Source organism: Sturnus vulgaris, chromosome 22 (genome assembly GCF_052056855.1).
Source record: "Sturnus vulgaris isolate bStuVul1 chromosome 22, bStuVul1.hap1, whole genome shotgun sequence".
NCBI lineage: Eukaryota > Metazoa > Chordata > Aves > Passeriformes > Sturnidae > Sturnus > Sturnus vulgaris.
In genome coordinates, this window is record NC_142264.1 from 5108361 (window position 1) to 5128432 (window position 20072).

A 20072-nucleotide genomic window follows, 5' to 3' on the forward strand; every position below is an offset into this window, starting at 1 on the left:
CCCCACGGCGCCTTCTCTCCACGGTGTCCCTGACAGGCACCGGCCACCGGCAGAGGCTGCTCTGCCGGGATTGCGAGAAATAGAACGACCCTCGTAACTTACACGAGGTCTTCTCAGAAAAGACAGTGCATGGGCCGGGGGTGGGGCGGGCACGAGGGCTCCCAGCCCCGTCCGGGAGGGCAGGGAGCGCTCCCGGCCCCGCGGCTCTTGCCCGGCCGAGGTGCGGGCACAGGGGCGGTGTCGCGCGGCTTCGTCGCGGGGTTGTGGCGTCATCGCCGCGCGCCGCAGCGGCGGGAGGGAAGCGGCGGTGTGGCGGCCGCGACGCGGAGCAGAATCCAGAGCCATGCCGGGCCAGAAATCCTTCCGCCGGCGCAGGGAGGACGACGAGGAGGAGGAGGAGGACGAGCAGCTCGCCGAGGAGGTCAGGTGGGTCGCCGGCGGGGAACACGGCCGGGCCCAGCGGGAAACTCAGCGGCGCTCGGTCCTGCGGCGGTCCAGGGACGGGACGGGACCCCGGGTGTGTTTGAGTCCAGCAGTGCGGTGTCCGGGCGGCGCGACATCGTGTCGTGTCGTGTCGTGTCGTCACGTACGGCTGTGCTGGGAGCGGTGACGTCACGTCACATTGCCGTGTTGTGGCTTGACGTCACAGCGTGCGTCACAGTGTTACACGATCCCAGAAATTACGGATTCCTCTCATTCTAGAGAGAAACAGTTGAGAATTCAATTCTCCATCGACTTTCTTCAGAGTCACTCATGCCTGGATGTATTTTGGCTTGTGCTTCCCAAACTGGCTTCTCCTTGAAGCCTTCCGGTGTTTGGTGCTGCATTCCTCAGCTGAGGGAAGGCATCAGAAAGGAACAAATCCTTTTAAGTTTTTTTGTTCTGTTTTTAGTTTTTTTCCGATTGATTGCTCAAATGTGTGGAATTGCTTAAATAAATAGAAAATACCTATTTAACTTGAAATCTGAAAAGTGGATGTTGATCTGCAGAGGTTTGGAACAAAGATAAATAGAAAATTCTGTGTTAACTGCAGAAAATAAAATGAATTTATTAACATCAAGTACTAAGTCAAATGTTTGGGGTTTTTTTTAGGTTAAAACTTGAGGAAGCCAAAGAAGTTCAGAGCCTCAGAAAGCGGCCCAATGGGGTGAGGTAAGGGATGTGGCACTGGGGAGGGGAAACTGTGTCTTGGGGTGTGATGTGACAGTCAATTTCTCTCCTGTCATCTGCCTCCTTCCAGTACAAACCGTTATGTCAGACACTGCCAAAATTATGTTCTTGACAGAGGAATTTCTATGTTAAAGCCTGAGGATGGAAAAGACAGGGAGACTTAGAGAAGGATAAAGCAATGCAGTAATGTTGGTACTGTGTTACCTTCTGAATTTTATCTTCTTTCTTTATCTGCCTGACCAGTGCTGTAGCTCTGCTGGTGGGAGAGAAGTTGCAAGAAGAAGCCACACTTGTGGTAAGTGCTGGACAATTCCATCACCTCAGGGCTCAGATGTGATGGTATGAGAGCACTGTCAGTCTGGCCTGGGGCAGGACTGATGTCGTAACTCAATTCCTAAATGTGTCTTGTGGTTTTATCCAGATTTTGAAGACTAGCATTAAACTAGAGGGAAGCTTCAGGGGTTTTTGTTATTTCTTGTTTTACAGGATGACCCATTTAAGATAAAATCTGGGGGAATGGTGGACATGAAGAAGCTGAAAGAAAGAGGCAAGGACAGGTAAGTGCAGTGAGCTCTGAAAATCTCTCCCTGGACTTGTATTTAATGACAACTGGTAATAATTAACCAGAGGTTGTGTCATTTTGAAGAGTTTCATATAATGCATGGCCAGTTACTTTTGCTCCAACTTGTTAAATTACTTTAAAAAAACTACACACACACACCTCTCCCAAAAAACCCAAACAGCCAACAAAAAATCCCACCAAAACCTGTAAATGTGGTTTCCACTTAGGATTAATGAAGAGGAAGATCTGAACTTGGGAACTTCCTTCTCAGCAGAAACCAACAGGAGGGATGAAGATGCTGACATGTGAGTAATGTTGTGTCTCTGGTGTTCAATCAGGCTGGGTGGCCCTTCACCATTTATTTTTTTATGTCGTGGATTCTGAGTAATCCCAGGACATCTTCCCAGTTCTCACTGAAAGTTTCCCTTTGCCCTTTCATTTCCTGCCTGCCAGAATTGAGAAGCTTTTTTCATGGAAAAAGCTAGGGGGTGCCAACCAGCCATCTTGGCACTAAATCCCAGTGAGAGCCTTCCCTGCTGGCTGTCAAAGACCTTGGAGGATCTGATTGTTTCTTGGACAATTAATTCTTGCTACTAGTATTAGCTGAGTGCTTTTGGAGAGATGATTCTTTCCTCTCTCCCAGTTGTCAGGACAGGGATGCTGCTGTGCTCCAGCAGTGCTGGAGCAGAGTACAGGAGCAGAATTGAATGTCCTGTCCCTTGTGTGCTGCTGTTTAGGATGAAATACATTGAGACTGAGCTGAAGAAGAGAAAGGGAATTGTGGAGAACGAGGAGCAGAAGGTGAAGCTTAAGAATGCTGAGGACTCCCTGTATGAGCTGCCAGAGAACATCCGTGTCTCCTCTGCCAAGAAGACTGAGGAGATGTTGTCCAACCAGATGCTGAGTGGCATTCCTGAAGTGGACCTGGGAATTGAGTATGTGTTCCACAGATCTGTGGGTGCTGGCCTGGATTGACAGGATGAGCAGCTGTTGGCTGGCAGAGCAGTGCTATGCCTGGATTACCCAGCCCCAGTTTGGGATGGGGTGGGATTGAGCCTTGTTCTAGATTGGTGTGGTAATTAGCACAGCACGACCTACACAGCCCCAGGGCTAAGTGCAGCTCCATCCTATGGCTTCTGGGAAAAGGCACTTCTGTGCCTGCTACCTTTTCTATGACTATTTTTTTTTTCTTCTAGTGCAAAAATAAAAAACATCATCTCAACTGAAGAGGCCAAGGCCAAGCTGCTGGCAGAGCAGCAGAACAAAAAGAAAGACAGTGAAACTTCCTTTGTTCCCACCAACATGGCTGTTAATTATGTCCAGCACAACAGATGTAAGTTTTGAATGTCTCTCCTGACACAGTTGCTCTGCCCCATCTTGCCTAATTAGCTATAGAAACCAATTCCAAGAAGGGTGGTTCTGAATTTCTGTTGTTTCTGGTAAAGATCACTTATAACAAAGGCTTAGAAATTTATCCAACAGTGCTCCAGATAACATTCCTTATCTGATGTTTTCCTTCTTGCAGTTTATCATGAGGAGCTGAATGCACCAGTGCGAAGGAACAAGGAGGAGCCAAAGCCCCGTCCACTGAGAGTGGGGGACACGGAGAGGCCAGAGCCTGAGCGTGAGTTCCAAATCTGAATGGTTGTAAGGAGACACTGGAGCTCTTCGGGGTGTTGTACACAGGAATGATCTGGCTGTGCTTGCCTCTTCTTCTCTGAGCACCCTGAGGTAGTGAGAGTGGAGCAGTCCAAGGGAGCTGGCTGTTACACCACTAGATCACACCTGAAATTCTGGATGGAGGATGTCTGTGGAGATGCTCAGGGGTGGAGAGGTGAAGGTGTCACGGCTGAAGTGTTGCCAAAGCTATCTGACAAGGGTTTGGTGGGAAAGCAAAGGGTGTAAGGAATAACCTCACATAATGAAGGGCTGTCTAAGGGAGGTGGCAGAGTTCAGGAAATGTCTCCTGAAATGAAAGAACAAGGATATAAAATTTCCTTCTTTTTCTTTTGAAGGGTCTCCTCCAAATCGCAAACGTCCCCTCAATGAAAAAGCCACAGATGATTATCACTATGAGAAGTTCAAGAAGATGAACAGGCGATACTGATGAATATGGACTGAAGCCTGTGGAGTTGTTCCTATTTTCCGCCAATAAAGGATTTTGTGTCAGTGACCTGCGAGGGATGTTGGGAGAGTCTCTACCTTCAGATGCTGATGTTACCTACGAAGCTTTTCCCGTGTGATCTTGTAGTGAATCAGTTTGCAGGTGATTGTGAACTCTTTGGTTGGTGTAACTTTGTATATAAATATGTTCTTATAAATTAAGTTTTATAATGGAAAATGAGCTTTCATGGTTGGCATTTTTTAGTGAGAAAACAAATTGGCTTTTATAAATTTTTCTTTTCACCATCTTAATACTAAAAAAAAAAAGATCCTTTAAAAGCAGCAATGTTGTTTGCTTTGTAAATGTAATGCTCTTGGGAGCTTGTCTTCTTGTCCACATATCTTCCTCAGAAGTGCAGTGTGGGTACTTATAGTGAAGATTTGTAACTTGAAACAGTAAAAGTGTTTTTTAAGTTATCATAGCATTTTTTCTTCTGGAATTCATGCTGATGGGTTTTTCCTGGTTTGTGGGTTTTGATGGCGCTGATGGCCAGGTTGTCCCATTGCTCAGAAGTGACAACTGCAGGGTGGGGAGAGACAACCTCAGATTTCACTTTTTCTCAGAAAAGGGGAAGAATTTCTGTGCCAGGCCAGGGGTGAATTTGCCAGAGCTTGTGCCCTGTGCAGGTCAGCAGAGGATCCCTTGAACAGGTGGCCTTAATCTGAGACAGTGGAGATTTAGATTAGATATTAGAAAGAAAATTTTTTGCCGTTTGGGTGGTCAGGCTTTGGAATTGGTCCCTTTGGAATAGGGAATACCCAGGGACGTGGTGGAGCACCATTCCTGGAGGTATTAAAGAGGTGTTGGGATGTGGCACTGAATGGTGTGGGTTTTAGTGGTTATGGGGTTACAGTGACAGTGCTGGATGGACGGTTGGACATGATGACGTTAAAGATCTCTTCTAACCATGATGATTCTTTGATTCCTCCATTCTAACACTCGGCGATACGGCCACAGAATATTTAACAACTCCACTGCCCGGGGCCGCCCCCCTCTGCCCACAGCAGCAGCAAACATGGCGGCGGCACCTCAGCCCCTCAGCGCTGGCCCCGCCCGTTCCCGCCCAAACATGGCGGCCGCCTCAGCGCTGGCTCCGCCTCTCCCAGCGCCCGCCATGGCGGCGGCGGAAGCGGCGCCGAGGGGCGGAAGCGGCGGCCGGGCGGCTGGGCCGGGCGGGCGATGAAGCTGCGGCGGGGCGCGCTGCGGGCGGCCCTGGCGTTGGTGCTGCTGCCGCTCCTCACGCCGGCCGGTGCCGTGGAGCCCATCAGCCTGGGACTCGCCATCGCGGGCGCCGCTGCCTCGGCCCTCACCGGCTTCATCTCCTACCCGCGGCTCTACTGCTACTTCAGGGAGTGCTGCCTGCACCGGCACGACCAGCGCGCCGCCGCCGGTACGGGAGCGGGATGGGCTGAGGGGAGGTGGCGGGAGGGCGCCGGGGCAGCGCCGAGAGCCGGGCAGAGCCCGCGGGGCCTCCCCGGGAGCCGCCGCTCCTGCCCGGCCCTTTGGCCCCTGCCCGGGGCCGGCGGCCGCTCCCCGCCCGCTGACACTGTGGTCTCTCCATGCAGCTCTGCAGGAGAATTTGGACAAGAAGTTGTTCGGGCAGCACTTGGTGAGCAAGGTGGTTGTAAAAGCCGTGAGGGGCTTCTTGAACAATACCAACGCCAAAAAGCCTCTCGCGCTTTCCTTGCACGGGTGGACTGGAACAGGCAAAAACTTTGTCAGTAAGATCGTCGCCGAAAGCATTTATAAAAGAGGTCTGCAGAGTAAATATGTCCATCAGTTCGTGGCAACTTTACACTTTCCTCACGCTCACAGCATCAATCTCTACAAGGTAAGAACGAGCTGTGCTGCAATGAGTTATAAATGTAATGGCAGGATCAGTACATCAGACCTAGATGTTATTTTATGCAGTAACGTGTATGCTATGCCAGTTTTGCAGTCTTCTGTACAGAATTGTGTAGATCCTAACATCTGTCAGGATTGGTTTTCCCGTGAATGTGAAATTTTATGCATGCGTTTTGAGCCTGTCTTTAGGGCAGAGTCATATGGTTTAATTTTCATTCTGCACTTCGCTTAGGGACGGGACTGACTTAAGGATAAATACAGTTCCTGGTTAGGTGATGTGTTGGTGGGCACTGCAAAAAACCAAATCGTTCATGTCTCTGGGAAACAACCCAGTGACCCCCCAGGTTGTCAGGCACCATGGCAAGCTCACACTGGCTCTCTGAGGCATCATTGTCTATTCTACTGCACACTGAGCAGGTTTAGTTTTCTATGGATCCATTTCCAACCTGTAAAGCAAAATCACAAAATACTCTGCTGTCAGAAAGGTACAAGTAAATGTATTTGTAATTGTGTCAGTTCTGAAGGCAGGGAGAGACCATGGAGCAGTAGCTCAGATGTGTTTTATGTTTGCTTTTGTTCTGTCTTTGTTCACTGCACAGTTTGAATGATTACCACTGTCTTGTAGTACTGCATGTTGATATTCAGTTTGTATGTGTTAAAAATGGGAACAGGATGGTCTACAAACTTGTCTATTTCCTTCATTTAGAAATCATTTCCTCTTTTACAACTTATTTTCCCCCTTCTTTTAACTGAGCTATTTTGAAATAAAATGATGGTTTTCTGCATTTGTTTTGAGGTGAATGCACTTGGGAAATTTGCTGCCCAAGGCAGTAGGAGGAAGTATTGCTGCTTATCCCCAATACACCTGCAGTTCAGGGACTGAGTAGACTAAATACAGAAGTGATGAATCACTGAAAACAGTCAGAACAGTTATATCTCATTCATCTACCAGCACATCAACCCTTTTGCCCCCAAGTAATGCATTATTGATCTTGAATGTCATACTCAAGATGCAAATGCAATGCTTAAGTGAGAGACTCTTTCAATGCAATAAAGCCTTAGCCTTTCTGGACAACTGTTTTAAGAAGGACTTGTAATTGTCTTCATTTAACTTCTGATTGATTAAAACACAGAGAGTTACATTTTGTTTCTGCTTCTTCCAGTGACTGCAGGTGTAATTTCTCACTGCTGCTGCCAGGTTGCAAATTTAATATTGCTTATATTTGTTTAGACCAAAGTGCTGCCAGAAGTCATCATCTGGCTTGTCAGAGCTTGGCTTTGTGTGGCTGTTCCTTGGTGGGACTCATTTTTTGTCCTACTGTGCACTTTCATTTTTGCTTTTTAGAGGAATACCTAGGAGAATTTCTGCTTCTCCCATCCTGTCTCTTGATATCTTAAAATTTTTCAGAACCAGCATGAGATTTTGTTGAGGTTTCATTTACAGCTTGTAACCATGTTTTAGTCAAGAAGGCAAAGCTGTTAAAATGACACCACTGAAACAATTCCTTCAGGGCGAGGTTCCATAAACAGAAAGTTCTGTTTTTTCTGTCTTTTCAACACAAACTCTTTCAGCATCTTTCATTTTTATGGCACTCAGGACCAGTTGCAGTCGTGGATTCGGGGAAATGTGAGCATCTGTCCCCGGTCACTGTTTATATTTGATGAAATGGATAAAATGCATGCAGGACTCATTGACTCAATCAAGCCCTTCCTGGACTACTATGAGCTGCTGGATGGGGTGTCCTACAGACAAGCCATCTTCATCTTCCTCAGGTAAAGCAGCTACTCAGGATTGCTGTTCTGTACACTCCATGCTTTTTACTTCATAACTTCAACTTTTAAAACGACTACAATCTCTGTTTTTTCTTTGCTTAGCAATGCAGGAGCTGAAAAGATAACAGAGGTAGCACTAGATTTCTGGAGAAATGGGAGGACAAGGGAAGATATCCAGCTCACAGATATCCAAAATGCACTCTCTGTGTCAGTCTTCAACAACAAAAATAGTGAGTGAAACTGGGATCGATTTTGAGGTGGTAAAAGTTACACAAAAGGGATGGGCTGCATTTAGCTGCATTTTTATAAGCTATGGTTTCTTCTTGATGTGGCCTCCAGGTTTTGGTTTGTGAGGAGCAAAAATGCAGTTTTGGGGCCTGGAGTTGGCTCCCAGAATGAGTGAAGATTAAGGAGCTCAATGTGCTCATTTCCCACCAGCCTGTTGGACTGCACCTTTTGGGGGAAGTGCTTCATAAGTTTCCTCACACTTCTGGTGAAAAGGAGTTTTAACATAATTATGCTCTAAATTTAGCATTGGAAGCAAACTCACTGTACTTCTTAAAAAGTTGAGATAAAAGCTCCAAAAAAAGGAATAAGAAAACTGGTCTGGGAGAGCTGATAGGAGAGAGAAAATCTGTCCCTCTCTAGGTGAGAGGGGGAAAGGTATGAAATCATACCTTGAGAGCAAGGCTCAAGCACAGTCAAAATTCATTCATTCAGCCTAAAGAACCACATTTATGTGTCTGTCCAAAATTTTATGCACAAAGTAACACGAGAAGGGGCTTGTATTGACTTGTGCATTATAGTGCCCTAAAATCCCAGCTAGGATGTGCCCCTTGCTCCCATTCAACCTGTGGTAGTGTTTAACTAGAGAAATACTAACAAACCTCTTCTCTTTCCCTTCACAGGTGGATTTTGGCACAGCACCTTGATTGACAGAAACCTCATTGACTACTTCATTCCTTTCCTGCCTCTGGAATACAGACATGTGAAAATGTGTGTCAGGGTTGAGGTTGAGTCACGTGGCTACACTGTGGATGAAGACATTGTGAGCAGGATAGCTGACGAAATGACCTACTTCCCCAGAGAGGAGAGAATCTATTCAGATAAAGGATGTAAAACTGTGGATGCAAAGCTGGATTATTATTATGACTTCTAATGCTTTATTGCTACAACCTGCAACGAAGCAAATTTAACTTAATCACAAAGTGGGGGACCTGAGACATTTCATTTTTAAGTACTTTTTAAAGAAAGGAACACTATTTTTTTTAACTGGTGTGTAAATAAGCAGCAGTGCCTCTGCATTTTTGTCACCAGTCACGGCTCCAGAGTGCTTCAGCCTTGTGCTGTGAAGGTAAGAAGGAACTGCTTTGGGAATTCCTGGATCTGGCAGGGCTCAAGACTCCTTAAATCATGTGTTGATCATCAGAACCCTCTGGCAGACTCTTGACAGGTACAGAAGGACTGAGACTATGACTTAATTAAATTTTGCTCTGATGTTGATGATCTCTAGACAATATGGAGAATTTTAATCAAAGTTCTTGTGTCTCTGAAAGCCTTCATTGGTCCTGTGTGGGAATATGCATTAAAAATAGAACATGTGTCTTCTTGCCTTCAACAGCTTGGGCTCAGTAAAGATAAGGGGGGGATTCTGGAATTTAAAAATCTGGGCTCTTCTATACAACATTACACAGTGCCATTGTCTTTTTCAATACCAAGGTATAATTTAGTCTTAAATGTGTCAAACCAAGAATATAAAACTCTTTGTTGTGAATAGTGTTCAGAGAGTAGATTTAATACTACAAGGAAGTGAGTTAAAATCATTAAATGCCACAACTGGTGTACTTAGTTCCTGTTTTAAATTAGTCTTTATGTATAAAGTTGCCCACAGCAGGCTCTCCCAGGAGAGAACTGTGCTCTGGGAGTGGTGAGTCAGCTTCATGGAAAGACTGCAACGTCATGGGAAATGTGTACAGATTAAATTTTACACCATGGAAATGTCTTCATTTACATGTTGAGTTCAGAGGTCAGCTTGCAGGGGTTTCCCTTTTTCATCTTCTTACCATACTGTGTGCCTTTGGGGCATGGATGGAGGCAAATCTAAAGGCATTTGAAAAAAAAAAGCCCATAAAATGTGTCCACTGAAGGTACTGTGAAGGGTGTCAGACTTGTTTCTGAATGTGAGCACTGCAGAGGCTTTTTTCATTCCAGTTGCTGTTCAAAATAAAATTTGCTCATCAGAAATTTCTTTCTTAGCTACCTTCTGGTGTTCTTTGCATTGAGTGATTTGATATTAATTTTGCACAAATTTACTCCATGTTGAGGAAGAGCACACTGCATTCCTGGCTGTTCAAGCTGTGCTTGAGTACAGGTATGTCCCTTCTGCAGTTCAAAGGGCAGAGAGATAGGAGATGTGACTCTTTGCTGTCTGGTGAAACAAATCAAGCTTGGAGTGGAAACTGCATTTCTGGGCTGTTTATACTAATTACTGTTTATACTAATTACAGCTGCGTGGTTTTTGTAGAGGCAGACTTCCCCACTGCATGTGTGCTCAATAAGGATGGACTTGTCTTGTAGAGACCAGCTAAAACCCTGCTGCTGGTCCCCTCCTCCCACTGTGCTACCACTGCCTGAACACTGCAGGCTCTGTTTGAAGCCACTCACGTTTTCAGTGGCAGCATCTTGGAGTTTTCTTTGCACGGGGGAAAAAAAAGGGCCAGCGAGGCTCCAAGTGTCCACTTGCTCTGAATGTGTGTGATATGCAAATTCTCAATCCCACTATTTGTCAGCAAATGAGTGCTTTGAATGCAGATATTTATCTGCTTCTTTGCTTCCTGATTATAGCAAATAACTGGCTCATGGGAAAAAGCAGATGTAATGATGATAAACTTGTACTACTACAGTCTGGTACCAAGAGAATCAGTACAGCCAAGCTGTCTTGTGGCTCTTCCAGAACTATTTTAGTTCTGCTTTGTGTGCCAGTGCAGCATCAATACAAGCATTTGATACACATTGGTGGCCAGTATTTCATTGTATCACAACCCTGAAGGGCCCAGGGTAGATGGAAGCTTCCTCTGGAGAGCAGGAATGATGTGGAAAGGGGGGAGACTGCCTCTGTTTAATCATTTCTGTTCTGCAGACCTGGCCCAGGGCAGCTCCATCTGGGTAAAAGACAGAGCTGTGCCTGAAATCAGCCCCAGCTTTGATCCTTCTGATCCTGCTGTTATTCCTCTGCTGTATGGTTTCAGAGCTAAGGTTCTCACTTTCTTGCTATGACTGGGTAACTTTAGCCATTATTGTATTTAATAGGCCATTTAAGACTGGATCAAACAGCTTAAAGGAAAATGTCATGGGAGAGAGGTCTGCTGCCCAGAGAAACACTCCATTGGCCAGGTGAGAGGAGCTGAGCAGTCCCAAGAGTGAATTCTGCTCTTAGCAGTCCAGGACAAGCAGCTGCTGCTTTAGTTCAACTTTCTGCAGGCAGTGTTCTGAGATCTCACACTGTGCTCATAAAATCAGAGGCCATGATTTAAATTCACTGAAATAGAAAGTGCTGCTGTCCTGCCAGCCCGAGGCAGCCTGGCCCCAGAGCTTGTCCCTGGGACAGTCCCAGGGAACAGCAGAGCCTGTGCTTCCCACGCAGCTCCCTGACATTTCCTGGTGCATCCTTAGAGCACAACAGGTGGTTCACAACTCACCTTTCAGTGAGGTGTGAGCTGCTGCCAACAGCTGCTCCACACCTACAAAGGAAGTGTAACACAAACGTGCAGTGCAGCTGTTTGCAAACTGCACAAAGTAATACTTTCCTATATATGAAAATGATTAACCAAGAGAGAAGAAGTAACTTAGGATTTATTCCAACTGCAGTACGGTAGTATTTAGTGTTTTGAAACAGCACAAATATTTTGTTTTTGGAGTAAGTGAAACTGGATGCAGCATATACAACTATGAACAAATCAGTTAATAAGCAAAACATCACACTGAAAAGTGACAGTCCAATGTCCCAAGGTTAGGCTTGCAAGTGTTTGGCTCTGGAGGTTGCATCAGTGTCAACAGTTTGCCAACATTTGACAAACTCCAGTGGAGCTGTAAAAGGTAATCAACACTTTTAATTCAGAGCTTAACATCAGCGCTAAACTCTGTTGTAATCTGAATTAGCATAATTGTAATGAGACCTATAATTTAACATCACTTCTGAAAGGAAGTTTAAGAACAAGTGAGGGAATAGATGATGCAGCACAAAACCGGCCCCATCCCTTGTACCAATTTAAAACCACAGTTCAATCAAAGTGAAAGGCACTTCTGTCTTGCATTACAACATTCGATACACAAATGATGGGAGACTAAGAGTTAAAGCTTGCAACAGTGGTTAAAACCCAGTCTCCCTACTGGGTGAAGGTTAAATTGATCTTTCCCAGCTTTTTAACTCAACCTTTCACACAAGCATTTTTAATGTTAAAAGCGACTATATAACATACCTAACTAGTGAGGTATAGAATTGTTGCTTACACTTCAGCATAAAAATACATTATTAAAAATAATTTCTTCCATTCAAGTGTCTTCCAAGCAAGGAGAGAGCAGCATTATCCACACCTTGACCATTAGGAGCAGTGGACAGGGACTACTAAAGACCTTACATTCTTCAGGCCCAGAAGCCCACACATAGATTAACCTGACAAACTGCAACAGTCGAATTCTCATGAGAGGTTTTCTGCTCAAGGACAGAAGATTGGCTTAGTATTTTTTAACAAATCTCTCAGATGGGTCCCTCAGTTTAGGAAGACCTGGAGTCACAAATTTATGTAGCCCCTTTAAAGAACATTTAACAATTTCTTTTTCCCCAACGAAACATGGGGCAAACTCTTACTTCCTCTTCCTCTGCTCTCTATTATTTACTAACAGATTTCTAGGAGCTCAGAATAACTTCCCATATTACTGTACTAGGAGATGTAGGATGATGCCCAGCTGAAGCACAGGAAGACTTCTACCATATCATCTTGCATCTGCAATGCACTAAGTTCACCCTTGCAGACATGATCATAGTTCAGAATACAGCACACATCCCTCTTTCACTATGAATGTGTACATGGAAGGGAGTATGACAATCTAGAAAAATTCCTCTGTTTTCCTTTGTTCCAATCTAGTTTATGTGGAAAGAGGAATTAAATACTTAATAATCCCAGCACTTGGAAGAATAAAGCAGGAGAGGCTGTATCCAGTGCTGTGTGTCACACTAGAAATTCTCTATAGATTAAAAGAAGGGGCAACACTGGGATGCCAGCCAGCTCAAAGATGCACAGCGCTTAAAAGCCAGGCTGGATGACCTGATTGAGTGGAAAGTGTCCCTGCCCATGGCAGAGGATGGCACTAGATCATCTCTAAGTCCCAATTCTATGTTAAGTTAAAAAAAAAAAAACAAACAAACCAACAAAACCAAACACACAAGCTACAAAGCCCATACAGCTCACTCTGGTATTTTCACCATACTCCCTGCAACAGTAAAAAAAGTGTAAGTGCAAATACACAGATTTCCAAAGCACTCTGAAAGTGCTTTGGAGACTCAAAGTGGAAAATCAACCCCTGGCTTTCATCTCTCTCATCACAAGGTCTTCGTGAATATCCAACTTGGCCTGTACAGTCTTGCAGCCTTTGTCAGAGTAGATCCTCTGCTCCTTGGGGAAGTAGGTCATCTCATCAGCCACTGCCTGAACAATATTCTCATCCACAGCATAGCCACGGGCTGTCATTTCAGCCCTCACACACATCTTCACATGCTTTTGCTCCAGGGGCAGGAAAGGGACAAAGTAGTCAATAAGGTTCCTGTCAATGATGCTGCTGTGCCACAGCCCACCTGGATAAATTGGGAGGGAAAAAAAAATCGTAAGAAGGAGTTTCTCTAAACTTTATCCTGCATATGACAGGATCCACAGGGCAGGCTAAATTCACAGAACAGTTTGTCTCAGCCACTGAGGCATGAATTTCCCTTTTTGGGGCAAAGTGACTTACTATTCTTGTTGTTGAAGACTCCTACAGAGAGCAAGGGCTCCAGGTCTTTCAGCTGAATATCTTCCCTGCGCTTTCCACTTAACCAGAAGTCAAGAGCTGCTTTGTTAATTAAATCACCACCTGCATTGCTGATCATAAAAGAAAAATGTACAGTGGTGAAATACAGACACAACTGAACCAGAATTTCTTTTGCAGCCAGTTACACATATTGCTGATCACCTTGATATCAAACAAATCATCAAAAAGAATCCTGTAAGCCAAGATTTAGGCAAAGTCTCCAGTTCTTTAAGTAGCCATCAGTGTGTGGTGGGCTGCCCCAGCCAGCAGCCAAGCATCTACACAGCTACTTGCTTACTCCCTCCTGCCTCACTGGGATGGAAGGAGAAAATAGAAAGAACAAAAGTACTTGTAGGTCAAGATAAAGATAGTTTAATAGGAAGAGAAAGAAGAGGAGGAAAAAAATCCAAGGAGGATTGAGGAAATCACCAATCCCACAGTCAGACCAACTCTCAGGCAAATGCTAAAGAACCATTACTTTAGGCTGAAATCCCACTTTTTTCTCCACCCCTGTTTTTATTGATGAGCATGGCATGCCCACAGTATTAAATATCCTCCTGGGCAGTTGAGGTCAGCTGTCCCAGCTGTGTCCCTCCCATCCTCCTGCTCACCCCAGCCTACTGTGGGAAAAGCCTTGAAGCTTTGCAAACCATCCAGAAAGGGGCAAAACATTGATGTGTTATCAACACTCTCACAGCCACAAATCCAAAACAGCACCAAAACAGCTGCTCTGAAAATAGTTAGCTCCATGCCAGCCACTTGGTGCACCCATCCCAAAATGTGAACTCTCTTATATCCTGTGCTCTGGGCCAGCTTCATGAGCTCAGCACACTGCAGTGACATCAGACCTGCTCCACTACAGGTACAACCTTAGACTGCTCCCCACTGTCTTTGCACAGAGAATCTTCCCACCTGAGCACTCTTTTTTTGCTCTTCTTTAAATCAGGTCCCCAAAAAGCATGATTATCATCATAAATAAACTTTCAGTATCTCAAAATGACAGAAACTGGTGGCACAGACCTGAGGAAGATGAAGATAGCTTTTCTGTAGGACACCCCATCAACCTCCTCGTAATAGTCTAAGAAGGGCTTGATGGCATCAATGACACCTGGATGCATTTTGTCCATCTCATCAAAAATGAAGACGGAGGAGGGACAGGCACTGACATTGCCTCGAATCCAGTTCTGCAGCTGTTCCTGGAACAAGAGGTTGAAAGCCACTGAAAAACAAAGTCTTTACTGGATGTACTGCAAGATTTTGTATGTGACAGATTCTGGGGACACACTGTCAAATCTCAGTATCCCACACTCACCAGCCAGTGAACAAAAGAGGAAAACAAACAAGAAAACAGAATCACCCAAGACATGCAGACCAATGTCTAGCCAGAGCTAGAGCAACAACCACCTTAGAAACCAATGCCCCCCTTTTCTTCTTTTCCAACCCCCGTTTCTATGGCTGAGCATGACAGCACGTGGCATGGAATATCCTTTTGGCCAACGGGGGTCAGCTGTCCAGGCTGTGCCCCCTCCCCATCTCTTGCCCACCCCAGCCTGCTCGATATGAGTGGGAAAAACTAGCAAGCTTTGAAGCTCTACAAGCACTATTGTAACAGCCAAAACACCACTGTGTTCTCAGCATCATCAAAACTGTTTCAGCCATAAACGCAAAACACAGCCCCTCGGGTTCCTTCCGTCCCGGACTGCCAGGATAATGCAGCTGGAACGACAAACTCTCCTTGCAGCGAGCACGGGAATCAGCAGATGGCATCAGTGAGAGGATAGCGCTAGGAAATGGAAACTATCTCGGCTTTGACTTCTCGGCTTTTTGGTGCCTTTTACTTTATGCATGAACTTCCCCTTACGTCTCTCCTAAGCATCAACTTTGCAATACCCAGCTGCACATCTTCAGCTGTCAGGAATATGAATCAGAATATTCTGAATTGGAAGGCACCCACAAGGATCATCGAGTCCAACTTTTAAGTGAATGGCCCATACAGGGATCGAACTCACAACCCTGGCATTATCAGCATCATCAGCTGAGCTCATCCCAGCGGGAACCTGCGGGAGATGTGCAGGACACCCCTCAGCAGAGGGTTTAGGGACCGGCTGGGGGTAACCGGGCCACCTCCTGCCCCTCCTCACCTTGTAGAGTTTGACCTGGTCGTGGTGGGGGAAGTGCAGGGTGGCCAGGAAGAGATGGACGTACTTGCTGCGCAGGCCGGCGGGGTGGACCTGCTCCGCCAGGATCTGGCTGAGGAAGTTCTTGCCGGTGCCGGCCCAGCCGTGCAGCGACAGCATCAGCGGCTTCTTAGGGCTGGGGTTGTTGCTGAAGCCCAGCACCGCCTTCAGCACCACGTCCTTGGCCAGGTGCTGCCCGAAGAGCCGGTTGTCCAGCTGCGCCTTCAGCGCTGCGGGGAGAGGGACAGCTCAGCACCGCCGGTCACCGCGCACGCCCCGGGCCGCGCTGCCCAGTGACCGGCCGAGCTCGGGGGCAGCCCGGCCGCCCCCCGCCCCCGCCGTACCGCTGGCGTTGAGGCGCTGCCCGTCGCGGGGACAGCACTCCACGTAGTTGCAGTAGAACCTGGGGTGGGACAGGTATCCGGTGAGCGCCGAGGCCACGCCGAGGGCCAGCCCCACGCTGAGCGGCTCCAGCGCCGCCAGCCCCGGCAGCAGCACCCACAGCAGCGGCACCGACCGCGCCATGGCGGCCCCGAGCGCGCGCGCCAAGCCCAGCGCGCCTGCGCGAGCCCCCGCCCCGTGAGGGGCCGCCGCCGCCGCCATCTTTGTGCCGGGCAAAGATCCCGAATGCCGGCATGGGGAGGATGGAGAGGAGCGCTGCGCGTCAGCTGCTTACCCAACCCGCCGGGGAAATTAAACCCTCCAACACCGGCTTTTCAGTGTTAGCGAGGAAGGCGTTACTTTATTCTGGCCACACCGACCAAATTGCAGCGTCCACACACACACAAAGTTTTTTCATTTAATTATACCTTTTTAACAAGCAAAGAAATTATTGCTTATCGGTTCTAAATTGCATTTTTAAAATTAGTTATTATTCTACCCTCTATTGGTTATTGATTTCTCGCTTCTTATGCTAATTAGTCGATAATTTTAGTCTTTTTTAGTATTTTTTTTTCTCTGGTAGGGACTTTATAATGCAGAAACTATTTGCTAGTCTCCAACAAAATGGTTTCTACAAAATGCATCTGTGGTCCATAATTTTATAAATTACATTCCAGGTGTTCAACCTCAATAATACATATTTCTCTCTCAGGCTTTGTTCATTGAGACATATCAGAATAAGTTTATCAAAATGTAAAGTTTCAGTAATTTTCCCAAGCTGTGTTCCCTGCCTGTTGATTCGTGACCTTGACACCACCGGGAAGAGTCTGATCCACCTTCGTGGCACCCCTGCTTTAGATATTTAAACACATTGATGAGGCCTGTCAATTGCATTTGCCACCCTGATGGTGCCATAAACCAGCACAGCCCATTTCTGCCAATATAAACCGAGAAATCAGCAAGGAAAACGCTCAGAGAAGCGGGGTACACAACTTCTTGTGGGATAAGGAATATGAGGTCAGTGCAGCCTCTGGGGTGGTAACCCTTATCTTCCACAGCCCCAAAGGAAGCTCCCACCACCCTGCCAAGGAACACCGGCTTGGCCCCACCTGCCCTTGCCACTGCCTCACCTGTGAAGTTCAGAGTGCCGTTCTTCTTGCAGCACTCCTGGAAGCGGCATTTGAGCCAGGATTCGGAGGAGAGGAGATGCCAAGTCACGGCAGCGCTCGCCGCAACGATTGAAGCGCTGAGAGGGTCAAAAGCCGGCGTCAGAGTGGGCACAACAACAAAGATTACAGCAGCCCTCAGGAGCTTCATGGTGAGAGCTGACTGCCAGCCTAACTCAGCAGGAAAAGAAACCAAAACAGAAACTGAAGAAAAACTTCCTGGAGCGTAGAGCCCGGGGCTGAAAGGGGCTGGAAGCCAAGTCTCCTGTAAGCTGGAGGTGTTAATGAGTTAACAGACTTACCACGCTGCTGCAGGAGAACTGAAAGTGTTGGGAACAAAGCATTGCATAGGCAGAGTGAGAGTTTCACTAGAACAATCCCAGCTCTGATGGGAGGAAGACTGGAACCTCTCAGCATCGTAACCAAGGTGCTAATTGGCCGGGTGATTAACGGAGAACACAGAGATGCTTGTTTTGGGCTTAATTTCGAGCGGTCGTGCACACATTACACAGCCCGAGGATTTCCGTAGCAGTGCTTGGTGCTCTGCAATTCGCAGCACTGAATGTGTCAGAAAACTGCTGTATCAAAACTAAATCCTCAGAGCAGATTTTTTTGTCCTGACAGCTTCACTATCTCCCCACCACCAAAAAAACCCCCCGTGTTTCCAAAGGACAGGCAGCGGAAAAGGGTTTGTTTGTCTGTTTGTTTGTTTTCATGAAAAAAACCAGACACTTCTTTTCATGGAAAAAAATCGAAAAATCGTGAAACGCACTTTTCAGTAATTCCCATTTCATTTAAAAAATTTCATTGGAAAAACACTGAGCAGCGTTATTTAGTATTCAAAATACCTGCTCAAGATTTGATGACTGTCTTGACAAGAGCAGCCAGTGCTGCCGACTGCCGAAGAGCCGGGAGATGCCGTTTTTCCCGGCTTGAGAGAGTCCAGGCTGTCAGCTGCCATCGACTCTTGGTTCCTCATTCCAAGGCTGAAATGGGTTTCATTGCTGGGCTTGCCCATGTGTCCCCCAAGCCCCGGGGTGGGCTGCCAACCACAGAAGGAGCTGAGTTTCCAGGACTTTCCAGCTGCTATCTCCACTTGGACACCCAGAGGCTGCAGGGAGTCCAGAGGAAGGAGCTGGCAGTGGGATATGCAGGAATCCATGTCGCTTGGACTCTCTCCGAGCTCTCTCTCTTGGAGACAAATGAGTTTTATAAAGGTGTTTTAATACCGCTGAAAATGCTAGGCATTCTCCAGTCACCTCTTTCCTCTGCACCTCTCTGCATCTGTCCGTGCTGAACACTAGATGGGGCGTCAGACACAGGGTTTGCTCCAGGATTTACATGGGAGAACAGTTTTTGCAGAGCACTGAGTCATGCTTGAGAAAAACAGCGGAGTGTGGACTCCCATCTGCAGAGCTGACAGCTTGCGTTGTGAAACGTGATTTCTTGGGATACACAACAACCCCGCGGCTGCTGAGGGATCACAGAGAGCCAGAGCTATGAGGGTCATTTCAGCAAAACAGCCAGTCATCCTACAAAAGAAGGTGGAGAGTTTGGATAAAGAAATCAGGCTGTTCAGCTGGGATCTGCAGATTCTCGTCTGTCCATGTGAATTAAAGTGTGAGCAGGTTGCCTTGCCCACGTCTCAGGGTTCAGCAGGTATTTCACCATTCCCCTGTAAAATCAGTGTGGTCCAACAAACACAGACATGTCACTCCTGAATCTCTCTGGCCTTTATCCAGGCTAGTGCCACGCTGTGTCAAAGGGTGAATCAGTTTCATGGCAGAGTCCTTTCTGACTGATATGTGAAGGGGGTGAGATGTCCTGAGAAAATTTTTCATTGTGCTCTTGTGCGTTTTCATAAAGTCTCAACAGTTTGGAAGGGACTGCATCTCCCAAAACACAGATGGGAAATGCAAAGTGATATGCTAGGAAGAACAGCACAGAGAAGGAGAATTACCTCATCTGTGCAAAAAGAAGGGGTAGCAGCAGATACATCTATAGATTTTCTCCTTTCCATGTGGGAGGGAGGTGGCATATATTTCCTATACAACAATAGGACGTATGCTGCATAACAGGTACCAGATGGGTGTTTAAATAATCTTCAGCTGCTGCATGTCATGCTGTTATCTCATTATCCTTTACAAGTTAAATGGGTTCAAGCTGGGCCTGGACATGGATGAGATGTCTAATAGTGGTGGTGAGCCTGACATTGATGGCAATTTCCTTGAACAGCAGTCTGGAAGCTCCAAGTGGAGCACAGACCCTGCAACACACAGTCTACAGTGCAATGTTTTTGTGCCTATTATGTTAAACATGTTGCTCTTTCACCTCGACACCCTCCTGTGTCCTAGGCACAGAACTGGCATCCTGTCATGCCTTGATGTTGCCCTCCTGACCACACGGGGGTGGGGTGGTTGGCCAGCAGTGGATTATCTTGAACCAGCAGCCACAAGCTGAAAGTACTGAAAATCTGCAGCAGAGAACTTTGGATGGGTGTTCAGTGTGCAATAAGCTTGGGGTGTCTGTGATTTGGGGTGTCTGTGATTTGGGATGTTGATCAGCAATGAAAGTGGTGTGGTGAAAAGGAGAGGGTGTGGAAAAGGGAAGGACATTGCAGAGAGTACAGGAAGAAGAACTGTAGAAATTTGGGGATCAGTGTTATGAGCTGGAGGATATATAGGGTGTTTGCAGTGGGTAATTTGGGGTGTTAAAGCTGTTGTGGTAGAGGGTGCAGAGGAGATGGGGCATCTGTGTTGCAAAGCAAGAGA

The 20072-nt window shown here is 46.7% G+C and overlaps 3 protein-coding genes across 4 annotated transcripts; 2 read left to right on the forward strand and 1 right to left on the reverse strand.

Annotated features, from left to right (window-relative positions):
* The first annotated feature begins 262 nt into the window (after nt 1-262).
* C22H9orf78 (chromosome 22 C9orf78 homolog) lies at nt 263-4314 on the forward strand. The gene is made up of 9 exons (XM_014873216.2): nt 263-426; nt 1093-1152; nt 1414-1465; nt 1657-1727; nt 1960-2037; nt 2470-2667; nt 2929-3065; nt 3258-3356; nt 3748-4314. The coding sequence occupies exons 1-9, from the start codon at nt 344-346 to the stop codon at nt 3837-3839; spliced, it is 870 nt and encodes a 289-aa protein (XP_014728702.2). The 5' UTR covers nt 263-343; the 3' UTR covers nt 3840-4314.
* Nucleotides 4315-5023: 709 nt separating this feature from the next.
* LOC106851343 (torsin-1A-like) lies at nt 5024-9762 on the forward strand. Its single transcript, XM_014873212.2, has 5 exons — nt 5024-5286; nt 5462-5727; nt 7339-7514; nt 7617-7744; nt 8423-9762. Exons 1-5 carry the CDS (start codon nt 5076-5078, stop codon nt 8671-8673), a joined length of 1032 nt encoding a protein of 343 aa, XP_014728698.1. The 5' UTR covers nt 5024-5075; the 3' UTR covers nt 8674-9762.
* A 1586-nt stretch (nt 9763-11348) lies between these two features.
* Nucleotides 11349-17583, reverse strand: LOC106851344 (torsin-1B). Of its 2 annotated transcripts, none has more exons than XM_014873215.2 (5): nt 17266-17583; nt 15719-15984; nt 14598-14773; nt 13521-13648; nt 11349-13365 (listed from the first exon to the last, which is right to left on the reverse strand). In XM_014873215.2, exons 1-5 carry the CDS (start codon nt 17450-17452, stop codon nt 13088-13090), a joined length of 1035 nt encoding a protein of 344 aa, XP_014728701.1. In that variant the 5' UTR covers nt 17453-17583; the 3' UTR covers nt 11349-13087. The 2 variants fall into 2 exon arrangements, with proteins under 2 accessions (XP_014728701.1, XP_014728699.1); XM_014873213.2 differs by lacking the exon at nt 17266-17583 and adding an exon at nt 16099-16309.
* Nucleotides 17584-20072: the final 2489 nt, after the last annotated feature.

Excerpts from the sequence above, each read along its gene's own strand:
- C22H9orf78 (XM_014873216.2), top strand. The coding sequence starts at position 344 with ATGCCGGGCCAGAAATCCTTCCGCCGGCGCAGGGAGGACGACGAGGAG. Across the intron at positions 2,668-2,928 it reads GAAGTGGACCTGGGAATTGA|TGCAAAAATAAAAAACATCA; the intron begins GTATGTGTTCCA and ends TTTTTCTTCTAG. Across the intron at positions 3,357-3,747 it reads GGAGAGGCCAGAGCCTGAGC|GGTCTCCTCCAAATCGCAAA; the intron begins GTGAGTTCCAAA and ends TTTCTTTTGAAG.
- LOC106851343 (XM_014873212.2), top strand. The coding sequence starts at position 5,076 with ATGAAGCTGCGGCGGGGCGCGCTGCGGGCGGCCCTGGCGTTGGTGCTG. Across the intron at positions 5,287-5,461 it reads CGACCAGCGCGCCGCCGCCG|CTCTGCAGGAGAATTTGGAC; the intron begins GTACGGGAGCGG and ends CTCTCCATGCAG. Across the intron at positions 5,728-7,338 it reads ACAGCATCAATCTCTACAAG|GACCAGTTGCAGTCGTGGAT; the intron begins GTAAGAACGAGC and ends TATGGCACTCAG.
- LOC106851344 (XM_014873215.2), bottom strand. The coding sequence starts at position 17,452 with ATGAAGCTCCTGAGGGCTGCTGTAATCTTTGTTGTTGTGCCCACTCTG. Across the intron at positions 14,774-15,718 it reads ACCAGGTCAAACTCTACAAG|GAACAGCTGCAGAACTGGAT; the intron begins GTGAGGAGGGGC and ends CTCTTGTTCCAG. Across the intron at positions 13,366-13,520 it reads AGTCTTCAACAACAAGAATA|GTGGGCTGTGGCACAGCAGC; the intron begins GTAAGTCACTTT and ends CAATTTATCCAG.